At 35.6% G+C, this 12,495-nt stretch overlaps 1 protein-coding gene across 5 annotated transcripts in view; it reads right to left on the reverse strand.

Moving 5' to 3' along the window:
* The window catches only part of LOC127429328 (protein Shroom1-like), a 69,308-nt gene that overhangs the window by 6,094 nt on the left and 50,719 nt on the right, over window positions 1–12,495 (reverse strand). For 3 of the 5 annotated variants that reach the window (XM_051678290.1, XM_051678291.1, XM_051678292.1), the window contains 2 exons: window positions 9,184–9,307; window positions 4,942–5,214 (listed from right to left, as the gene is read on the reverse strand). In XM_051678290.1, coding sequence (XP_051534250.1) covers window positions 4,942–5,214; window positions 9,184–9,307 — 397 coding nt within the window. Of the gene's footprint in view, window positions 1–4,941; window positions 6,552–9,183; window positions 9,308–12,495 lie in introns of those variants that run through there. The other 2 variants (XM_051678294.1, XM_051678293.1) reach the window with 2 other exon arrangements.

Raw genomic sequence — 12,495 nt, forward strand, 5'->3', positions numbered from 1 at the left:
AGCACGTGTGGAGGCTTCACGCCATCCACCGCGGCATCCACGCACAACTCACCACGCACCCCACCGAGAGCAAGAACCACATTATAGCAACCACAAGGAGGATGCCCTGCATTCAAACTCGTGAACTCCAGGGGTGGTAGTCAGTGTCTTTACTCACTGAGCTTCCCAGGCCCTCCTCTTTAAGTCTTTAAATTGAAACTTGTTTCGGTGTAAAGAGTAGCATCTCTCGCTGACTACCACACCTGGAGTCACAAGTTCGAATCCAGGGTGTGCTGAGTGAACCCAATCAGGCTTCCTAAGCAACCAATTGGCCTGGTTGCTAGGGTGGGTACAGTCACGTTGGGTTAACCTCCTCATAGTCGCTATAATGTGGTTCTCGCTCTCGGTGGGGCACGTGGCGAGTTGTGCATGGATGCCGCGGAGAATAGCATGAAGCCTCCACACACACTAGGTCTCCGTGGTAACACGCTCAACAAGCCACATGATAAGATGCATGGACTGACGGTCTCGGACGCGGAGGCAACTGAGATTCGTCCTCCACCACCCAGATTGAGGCGGGTCACTACACCACCACGAGGACTTAGAGCGCATTGGTAATTGGGCATTCCAAATTGGGGAGAAAAGGGGAGAAAAAAGAAAGAAAAAAAAGAAAGTAGCATCTCTAGTTTCATTTGATATGCCACTTTAAAAAATGCATTCATTTTTCATGCTTCAGCGTGCTGATAAACATGTCCACATATGTGGATTTTGAGACATAAGTCCCTCAAAGTAAAAAAAAAAAAATACATGTTAGATTTTTTAAATAACTTTCCACATGAACGTGTGGGTCATTTTGCTTCATTTTAATATACAACCCCAATTCCAAAAAAGTTGGGACAGTATGAAAAATGCTAATAAAAACAAAAAGGAGTGATTTGTAAATTATATTCACCCTTTGCTATAGTGAAAGCACTACAACTACACATTATATGAAGTTTTTCCTTGTGAATTTCATAGTTGTTTTTTTTTAATGTACAGTAATTTCAAATCAGATAATTGCAACACGCACCAAAAAAGTTGAGACGGGCAATTTAAAACTAATAACAATTTGACGAGATGAACTAACAAGGCGATGTGAAACAGGAGAGGTGAGGCAATCATGTCATAGTATATAAGGAGCCTCCAAAAACAGCCTAGTCCTTCAAGAGCAAGAATCATTCAAGACTTGTCAATTTGCCAACAGATACTTCAGCAAATAATCCAGCACTTTGAGAACAATGTTCCCCAAAGACAAATTGGAAGGATTTTGGGCATTTCACCCTCTACAGTGCACAATATAGTTAAAAGATTCAAGGAATCTGGTCAAATCTCAGTGCGTAATGGGCAAGACGGAAACCACTTCTGAATGTGCGGGATCTCTGATCTCTCAGACGTCACTGTCTTAAAAAAAACATCATTTATCTGTAATGGATATCATGAACATGGGCTTGGGATAACTTTAGTATATGCCGCTGCATCCACAGATGCAAGTTAAGACTTTACTAAGCAAAGCAGAAGCCATACATCAACACTGTCCAGAAGCGCTGCCGACTTCTCTGGGCTCGTTCTCATCTTAGATGGAAAGTAGAACAGTGGAACTGTGTTTTTTGGTCCATATTTCAAATAGTTTTTAAAAAAAAACACAGCTGTTGTGTTCTCCGGGCCAAAGAGGAAAAGGACCATCCAAGCTGTTATCAGTGTCAGGTCCAAAAGCCAGTGTCTGTATGGGCCAGGGGTGTGTCAGCGCCCATGGCATAGGTAACTCACACATCTGTGAGAACACCATGAATGCAGACAGACATATATACAAATTTTGGAGCAACATATACTGCCATCCAGCACAGTCTTTTCCAGTGACGTCCCAGAATTTTCAGCAGGACAACTTCAAACCACATACTGCCCGGATTACAAGTGCATGGCTGTGTAATCAGAGAGTGCAGTAGATTGGCCTGCCTGCAGTCCTGACCATCTCCAATTGAGAATGTGTGGCGCATTATAAAGCACACCATCCGGCAACGAATACCCCGTACAATTGTGCAACTGAAGACCTACATAATGGATGAATGGGGGAAAATTCCAGTGTCTAAACTTAACAAACTTGTGTCTTCAGTGCCTAAATGCTTAATAAGTGTTATTAGAAGAAATGGTAATGTTTCACAGTGGTAAACACTGGACTGTCCCAATTATTTTGGAGTGTGTTGCAATCAACTGATTTGAAATTACTGTACATTTTCAAAAAACAATGAAATTCACAAGGTAAACATATAATGTTTAGTTTCAATATAGCAAAGAGTGAATATAATTTACAAATCACTCATTTTTGTTTTTATTAGCATTTTTCATACTGTCCCAATTTTTTCAGAATTGGGGTTGTACATTTTGTTATATTTTATTTTATTATCACTGTGCAATACGGTTCTATTCATTAACATTAGTAAATGCATTCCAATATTCACTGTGCATTATCACATTGAGAATCAATGGGTTCATCCAAAAGCTGAAAAATGTTGCATTCAGATAAAAATAAGGTGCATTTCAAACTGTTCTTAGACCAGTGAAGACAGACAGCACACTGGAGGTTAAGTCATTCACTAAATAGGGAGCAAGGGAGCATCCTTTAGCTTTCTATGCATATAAGTCCATTCACTCCTAAAATCCGTTCAAAAGTTCAGTTTCAGGCTGCAGATGATGTTTGGACCACTCAACATGTTTGGCAGACATGGGACAACGATAATCAGTACATAGATTCAGAATTTATAATGTATCATTTTATTTTATCATGGTTGTCAGTGATTGGATGATGCTGGACAATACTTTGAATAATAATTATTTATGCTAATTTCTGATGTAATATCTGTAAAGTCTCAAAAACATGAATAAACAACACTCCTGGACACATAATAAACAATTTGATGAAAAAAAATCTGACTTTTTATAGCTTGGTATTATTTAAAATTGTCCAACTTAGTCTCGCTGTCCACATATTTGGATTTTAATTTTTAGGAAAACTATTTGTTCTAGAAATTGTTATTTATTTCTAGAACTCTGAACTCTGACCCCAGCTTAGCTGGGATATGTGAAAAAAAATAATTTCACTGTATATGTGCAAATGTATAATGTGTGATAAATAAAATAAAATAAAATAAATTTATTTTTTGCTTATTTATTAGGTGCTACTAGTTACAAATCAACAAGGGAAATGGAAAATACACACAGCAGTCACACTCTGGTCACAGGAGATTAAAGAATATTAGTCACACTTTTTGCCTAATATGGCAGAATTACAGGGTGATTAGAAATGATGCCCAATTTAAATATTCTGCTCACAAGTGATATTTACCTTAAATTTCTCTTTGTTTTCTTCAAACATCACATTTAAGCTCAAACATGCTCTTTATTGACACTTCTGTCTACTCTTTTAACAAGTTTGGCAACTTTTGAAAAAATTGATAGAAACAATTTTCACAAGAAATATTGAAATATTTTATGTTTTAATTTACTCCTTGATCAGACTGTCATAGTTTTCAACATGTTATAATTAGTATTTTTATAATGGGTTTTCATATTTTAATATTGAAGTCTGGGTCTGGGACAAGGCTAAAACAGTAACATCTATATATAAAAGGCATTTGAAAAGTATAAAAAGGCCTGGTTAAAAGTGTCCAAGTCAATTTTAATGAGACCTTCATATAACAAAAAGAAAAAAGTTCAAATCTGTCAGTTTTAATAAAAATCAACCCAAAGTGCACTGTAATATTTGCACATTTATGGTGTTCAAATATTTGTCACAAGAGGGCAGTGCAATTGCAAACGCCTTCGAAACCACAGGGCAGTTTCGGTCACACAGCGTTGATACCAGCAACAGTAACTGCTGATCCTAGCAGTCGAGAACATGATGATGAGACAGTTCTTTACACTGTTTATTTTTCGATAATCAATGCAGTTTCTAAAAAAAAAGAACATATAACAGCATGTTTTTTTCCCCACACACACGTAACCATAAGTGTGTTTATACACACAAGAATGTTAAACCAATTGGGCCCCTCCTAGTTTTAACACTAGATATTTAAACAAAGACACACCTTAACTGACACACCTCACTCAGTTCATTTATGGCTCTGAAGGTTTAGCGTTATCACTCAGCTGAGGATGGGTTTATCAAACAGCATCAGTAACACATATCTATCAGGCACATATTAGAATTTTAAATTTCATTGTATATTTTTTTTATTATACTATAGAAAATTATATATATATATATATATATATATATATATATTGTTTGTATATTATTTATTTGTTTTGTATATATATTTTTTTATTATATTCTTTTTTTCTAGAATTTTTTATGATATTATTTTATATAAAACTAATATATATATCTAGTATTACTTACATTATAAATATATATTAAAATTAATTTAAAAATGTATCTATATTATACCTAATAGAATGTTAAATGTGTAATAAATTTGATAGAATGTGTAATTATTATTATTTTTAAGGGCTGTTAAAGTTAACATGTTAACTGAGATATTTGGATATGTTTAGAGTTAACACATTTACATAATCTGACAATAAGACAATGTTTTATTCTCATTCTGTTCTGTGATTTCAAAAAATGTATCCGAGTAAATCATTTTCAATGTTTAAATACTTTTTACAATTTTATTTTTATGCAATTCTGTTTGGTGATGCTAGTGGTGCAGAAATTACACAAGGTTTTAAATTTTGCAATATATTGAAAACTGAAACTAAAAATAAAGTCATTTTTAATTTTAGTTAATTATCAAACCAAATAAATTTATTTTTGCTTAGTTTCAGTTCTTACAATTATGTTTAGTTTTTTTTTTTTTAAATTACCTATTTTTTATTTTTAGTTTTCATGTATAGTAATAACACTGAGTGTATCCCATAACTCACTTTCTCCTCCGTGTCCATGTTGTCATCCACAGTTCTGAGGGCATTCTGCACTCGGGCGAGGCGTGCTGACAGACACAGCAGTAGACTGACCACCCGCTCCAGGTCTCCAATAAACTGTGTGTAGCGCTCTAGCTCAGCGGGGACACAGCTCTCTCGCACCAGAGTCTCCATAGCATTGCCCCGTGCCACGTTCTCCTTCTCCTCGTCCTGCAGAGTGGAGCCGACCTCCTCTAGAGACTTCAAACGCTCTTCTATATGTGCTATTAGCTGTCTCTATATGTGAGAAGATGCATAGAAGACAAATAGAAAAGATACAGTTGTGGCCAAAAATATTGGCACCCTTGGTAAATATGAGCAAAGAAGGCTGTGAAAAATATGTCTTTATTGTTTATCCTTTTGATCACACATTCAAAAAAATTCACTAAAATCAAACCTTTAATTGAAGTAAAACAATTGAAAGAGGACAAATATCTCATTATTAAATAAATATGTCTCTCCAAAACACGTTGGTCACAATTACTGGCACCCCTAGAAATTCTTATGAGTAAAATATATCTGAAGTATATCGCCATTCATATTTTACATTTTTTAGTACACCTGGGTGACTAGGAACATGAAATTGTTCAGCCATGACTTCCTGTTTCACAGGGGTATAAATATGAGGTAACACACAGGCCAAATTCCCTTAATCATCAGTCACAGTGGGTTAGACTTAAGAATATAGTTCTGATGTGCGGAAAAAGGTTGTTGTGCTTCAAAAAATGGGAAGTGGCTCTAAGAAAAAAGCCAAAGAATTGAAAATGCCCATTTCCACCATCATGGCAATAATTAACACGTTCCAATCAACTGGAGAGCTTAAGAATCTGGAAAAGGGCGTGTGTCTATATTGTCTCCACGCACACTGAGGAGGATGGTTCAAGTAGCCAAAGAATCTCCAAGGATCACAGCTGGAGAACTGCAGAAATTAGTTGGGTCTTGGGGTCAGAAAGTCTAAAAAAAATAAAAATAAAATCAGACATCACCTACATCACCACAAGTTGTTTGGGAGGGTTTCAAGAAAAAAAAGCCTTTGCTCTCATCCAACAACAAACTCAAGTGTCTTCAGTTTGCCAGACACTACTGGAACTTAAAATATGACTGGGTTTTGTGGTTAGATGAAACACCAGAGATGGGTTTGGCGTACACAGAGATGATGAAGTACCCAATGCCCACGGTTAAATGTGGTGCTGGATCTTGAATGCTGTGGGGCTGTTTTTCTGCCAGAGGTACTGATATCTTGTTCGGATACATGGCATCATGGACTCTATCAAATACCACCAGATAAAAATTCAAAACCTGACTGCCTCTGCCAGAAAGCTTACAATAGGCCCTGGTTGGATCTTCCAGCAGGACAATGATCCAAAACAAACATCAAAATCAACACAAAAATGGTTCACTGACCACAAAATCAAGGTTCTGCCATGGCCATCCCAGTCCTCTGACATGAACCCCATAGAACATTTGTGGGGTGAACTGAAGAGGTGAGTCCACCAGCATAGACCTCTGAATTTGAATTGTAGAGATTCTGTATGGAGGAATGGTCTCAGATCCCTTGCCAAGTGTTCTCCAACCTCATTAGACATTATAAAAGAAGACTCAGAGCTGTTATCTTGGCAAAGGGAGGTTGCAAAAAGTATTGAATAAAAGGGTGCCAATAATTACGGTCAATGCGTTTTGGAGAAAAATATTTATTTAATAATGAGATATTTCCCCTTTTTCAATTGTTTTACTTTAATTAAAGGTTAGATTTTTGTGTTTTTTTTTTTTAAATGAAAGATCAAAAGGATAAACAATGCAGATTGTTTTCACAGCCTTATTTGCTCAAATTTACCAAAGGTGCCTATATGTTTGGCCACAACTGTATGTTTATTTTTTTATTAGAGACATTGACAAATAAGGTTGCCCGAGATTATAAAAAAACATATTCAAACATATTTTTCAAGGTATTTTCTTTTTAAATATCATGAATTTTTGAGTCATGAATATCAAGACGTTTTCTTAGGGTTACTCCATTTGACCTGAACAAAATAAGTCTTTTCATAAAAATATCATAAAAATACATTTAAAAACAACTGTTTTTTTGTTGTTGTATTTTTGGTCACATGACAACAGAACAGCTTAGCTGCATGTTGGTTACACCACCTGACTTTGATTTAGTGGACAAAAGTTTTTCAAATATTAATAATATTTTAAAACAAAATTTTCACTGCTTAATTTAAGAAATACTAATTATATATTATTCCAAACTACTTATGCCAACATTTTTAAAGGATTAGTTCACCCCTGTGTTGTTATAACCCTATATGACTTTTTCATTTTCTTAACACAAAGGGAGAAATTGTGAAAAAATGTTGTGCTCAGTGACAGTGTGTGACAGTTTATGGTGACCACCTCTTCAAGCTTCAAAAGAACACAAAAGTATAATTCAGGAGTCTAATAAATTATTCCATGAGACTCATGATTGTTATGAAAGCATACGATAAGGTTTGGTGCGAAACAAACTGAAATCGAATGTATTATTTAGTGAAAATGGTCATTGACCGTTGATCCCCTGTGCGCACGCGTACATGAAAGGGCACGAGAGCAAGAGTTCACGCAGCGCCCTCTCGACATCGGGGCATTCAAGTGAAAACTCCACCTCCACAGTGATGGTAACAACAGAAAACAACACAGCTGCACACCAAACAGAGAACAGAACTTACTAAACATGTCCGAAGAGTTTGTAGTCAAAGAATTTATGTATTTCTATGCCCAGCCTTATTTTTTTGAATGGAGTACTTGGAAATCAAACAGAAACATAGAGGCTACAGGCAGCCACAGTCACACCGTGTTCTAACCTGATGGCAAACGACATGTGATAAAAGGTATATTTTCTATGCTAATCAGAGTTTTTGTCCTAACCAGCAGTGACGAGCGATGGTACATTTTATAGATCGCCTGTTTTCTATATTCGGCATCACGCATGTAACTCCGTCTGCTGTCAACTGGCACCGGTCAAAAAAAAAAAACATAAAAAAATATAATAATATAAGGCTGGGCACAGAAATGCATCAATTCTTCAACTACAAACTCTTCAGACATGATTAGTAAGTTCTGTTCTCTGTTTTTTGTGCAGCTTTGTTGTGTTCTGTTGTTGCCATCGCTGTGAAGGACCTGTTTTTAGATAAATAAATAAAAATTCACACTAAATAATACATTAGATTTCGGGTTGTTTCTAACCAAACCTTATTGTATGCTTTCATAACACTCATGAGTGTAATGAATGAGGCTGGTATCCCTTCAGCCGACCACCGAGCCCTCTCCTGAATACTGACACTGTACCATTTCTTCTATGGTGACTTCCTGTTTGCATCATCTAAATAGCCATGTTTTTCCATTGTTACTTTACGAAGTATTGCCAGTTTCACTGCCTTACCAAGCATTATTCCCACTGCCTGTTTATTGCCTTCTTGTTATGACCATTGTGCCTGCTTCATTGATTACTGATTCTTGGATAACTGTTTTGCTCTGTTTGCCTGGTTGGACTGATTACCTGTTAACGACTAATATGCCTGCATCAACGATTACGTCTCTGCCTTGTGTTGTGGATTTGTTTGCTGTTTGTTAATAAACTTCCTGCATATGGATTCTACCTTCGCCTCCATGTCGACTCCCTCACAATGAGTCTCATGGAATAATTTATTAGAATTCTGAATTATACTTTTGCATTATTTTGATGCATGTCACCATAAACTGCCATTGTATGACATCATTGAGCACAGCATTTTTTCACAATTTCTCCCTTTGTGTTAAGAAAAAGAAAGTCAGTCATATGGGGTTATAACAACACAGGGGTGAGTAAACAATGACTGAATTTTCCTTTTTTGGTTGAACTATCCCTTTAAGAATTTCAGCATTTAATAAAACTTTTTTTTTTTTTTTACTCTCTCTGGATGGTTACACCACTTAGACATTTTTTTACTTTAAATCCCATGAAAAAAACATGTTCATCATAGTAGAGGTTTATTCAAGCAATTATTTTTTGTGAATTGCATTTTTTATTTTTTATTTTTATTTTTATAACTTTACAGATCTGAACAAACAAATGAGTTTCATGTAATTGACCCATTTACCAAGATTAATAGATAATGTATACTGTATGCAAAGGGTTCTGGAGTGTAATGTAACTTATACAATTATTGTATGTTCCAGTACTAAGAGTACCTTCTTTTCTATGATGTCTATTTCTGTGTTGCACAGTTTGTCTTTTTGGTTGTTTGAGAGAGCAGCGTCATCTTTCAGAGATGAGAGAGGGTTCGCTGGTTTGTCATCCTCTGGCGTCTCAGTGCTTAAAAAAAAAACACACAAAATTAACTTACAGCGCAAATACAAATTACAGCCCTTAAACTAGGGGTAATTCTTTACAAAAAATTGAGTTCTAACAAACCACTCTGGCAAACGTTTGGCAAAACTGTTTTGTGTGTGTGTGTGTGTAGCAAAAAGACTAATTCGCCATGGGTCCCCTCAGTAATTTCCTGTGGGTTTTTAGAATAGGGATTTCTGATTTATGAGTATAATAAGGTCTGTGGTTAACATTACTTTAACATTTTGTTCACAAATTTATACCTCAAACATCAATTTTGAAGCTGCTTTGCTTTTTAAAATGCTAACAAGTTGCTAAATATAGACTACAGTGGCTCTCCGATTCATCAAGCGCATAAACGCACATTCTTGTGTTAGTTGCAGTCCTTATTTAGCAACTTGATAGAAACTGATGTTTTAAAAAACACAGCAGCTTCAAAATTCATGTTTTTGGAGGTATGACTGTGTAAAATACAAAACGAAATGTGAAAGTCTCTTCAAGTAATGGTAACCACAGACATTATTTTAACTTACAAACTGAAATCCGCTATTGCAAAAAACCATTAGACATTCATGAGGCAACCCATGGTTCTAAAAAGCAGATTCATTTTTGGGTTTTAGGACTACAAACTGAACAGTTCCTCTATTTACCACAAATTAACAAGTTTACAGCAAATAAAATAATTTTTGCAAGGGATATTTTGACAAATATATGTAGTTATTGAGTTATAACATCAAACATCTTTATATTAAACACAGCACTACATCACATAAACATTACTTTAAACATCAGTGACTGATAAAGTAATATGTGTCAATCTGAAATACACATAAGTTCTGTTCCACAATGAGCTACCGGTATATTAAAACCTCATAAAAGACCAACGTGGAACGATCTACATAGGCAGCAACTGTCTAGGGCTTTTCACACTTAAAATGGTTCATGCCAAGGCCATTTCACAGTGTATATATTTAGCAGTGCAATGACAACCCTACTCTGGAGCAGGTTTTTTTGGAAAAAACTCAGAGATAAAAGCAGTGCTAACCCCTTTTTAAAATTATAAGTGTGAAGTGTTGCCTTACTCAGGGTTAAAAGCAGGGTTTTAAAAAAAGACCATAACCGTATGTGCAGGGTGAAAAGCGCTTCTGTGTGTTACACAAATACTGTAGCATGGGATTCCATTAGAGTTTTGCATTAGCATATTGCTAAGCTAACAATGATATACAGTGCAACAGTTGGGTTCTGGAAGCAGAAATACCATTCATTTTCTCCATAGGTGTAATAATATTTTTAATGTTAACTTATAAACCTTTACAAACAGACCTAGCGTGAGCTCTGAAGTTGTTAACTGATAGTATATGCTTCTGTTGAAGACATCATTTGGCATTATTTCATCTTAATAAAAAAAAAATCATATTTATTAGCAGAATTCCTGTTGTAGAACTACACTACCCATAATCCTGAAGAGAGACCCACCAATCAGAGAATCACAGCAAACAAACTGCAGCAAGAGAGCTCTGCAGTGACGACTCACTTCCATGATGCACTGTGAATGACGCAATCGAGTCGGTGTCTCTACACTCTCAACCTACTTATATTTATACTTATACTGCTCATATACAACTTTACATCAACAGTTTTTTATTTTTCTATTGTTTTTAATTCAAGTTTGTCATTCGCAATGCTTCATGGGATTGCAGTTCATTCTCTCGTTATTGACGTCAAGTACACAATCTTGTTCCTTTGTCTTTTTGTCCGATTTTCTAATTCTTTTTTTGTTTCAAATCAAATTTTGTAATGTTGTGATTCACCTCAGAGCTAGTTGGTATGGTTCATGGCTAAAAACAGTTTAATGAAGGATTTTACAAAATCCCTATGAAAGAAACGAATGAGAAAAATAATTTCTGGACTAAGATGGCTGAAAAAGTCAGCGGGCACTGTTGCGCTCTACAAGTATACACAAATACTGGGTAAACCTTAATTTAATTAGATATTAACTATTAATATTAGAGCTGTCAGAATTAATGCAAAAAAGTCGAATGCGTTAATACGGCATTAACACTTGTGTGAAGGGCAGAACCTTTGTAATGTGTCCGCCTGGAGACATTACACTAACGCACATGGCGCAAACAGACACACAACAGCGCCAGAACCCTTCTACCAAGATGAGCCTACAAGCTTAACATAAAAGAGCATAACGCGGCAGTCCCATAGATTCTATGGGCGGTACTGATGAAACACATTAGTTGAACGTTACGCTCTCTCCTACAATAGAGCTGCGGAGGTTGTTACCTCAGTAAATAAAAGAATCTCTGACAGCACTTCCCTGTCAGTGATAACATAATGGAGAAAGGAGCTCTTAAGTGACAGAAATCAAGTATTTTCAGCCTATGTAAAGTGCATTTTAATTACCACAGAAGCACGTCAAGTCATAACTATCACCAAAACACAGAATATGACAGAATATTTTTGTCTGCAAGCGCTTTTCATGATGAGTTCAAAGCGGCGCTTGATGCCACTGAGGCTTTACGACTGGTGTAGGAAAGCGGCTAGCCACAGTCGGCCGGCAAATTAATATTGTGGAGGATTAGATTTTAAGAGATTTAATGCCCATTGCAATGAATATGCTATGGGGAGACTAGTTCTTTTAATTATTTAACCTCCCACTTACACTTTGGGAAATATTTAATGTTTCTTGAATTTGTGCTATTTTAGTGCATTTCTATCTTTATACTGTGGAAGGCTTTGTTTGTAAAATGTTAATTAAACATTATATTGCTACATATTGTTTTGTTTTCTTTCCTAAGATGGAAATAAATGCATTTTGACAAGTATATACAGTGTCAAATTTCAGCACTTTTAAAATCTGTGATTAACTACAAAAAATGATGCGATTAATCGCAATTAAAAAATTTAATTGACTGACAGCACTAATTAAATTATAATGTTTATTGATACTTTTCAGTATAGAATTATTTGTTTTCATTAAGATAGTCACAATGCTTTCTGGATTTGAAAAATAGGATGTGTCTCCATGAAGCATATATTTGATGCTGCTTTAAAATTCAGCCAAACGAAGGTATGTAAACTTTTGGAATAGCCCTCATGTTGAAAACATGTCTATGATGCTTTAAAATGCTGTCTTGGTAGCCAACTCACTAAGTTTTGCAACA

The sequence above is a fragment of the Myxocyprinus asiaticus genome, chromosome 38 (assembly GCF_019703515.2).
Source record: "Myxocyprinus asiaticus isolate MX2 ecotype Aquarium Trade chromosome 38, UBuf_Myxa_2, whole genome shotgun sequence".
In the NCBI taxonomy this organism is placed as follows: Eukaryota; Metazoa; Chordata; class Actinopteri; order Cypriniformes; family Catostomidae; genus Myxocyprinus; species Myxocyprinus asiaticus.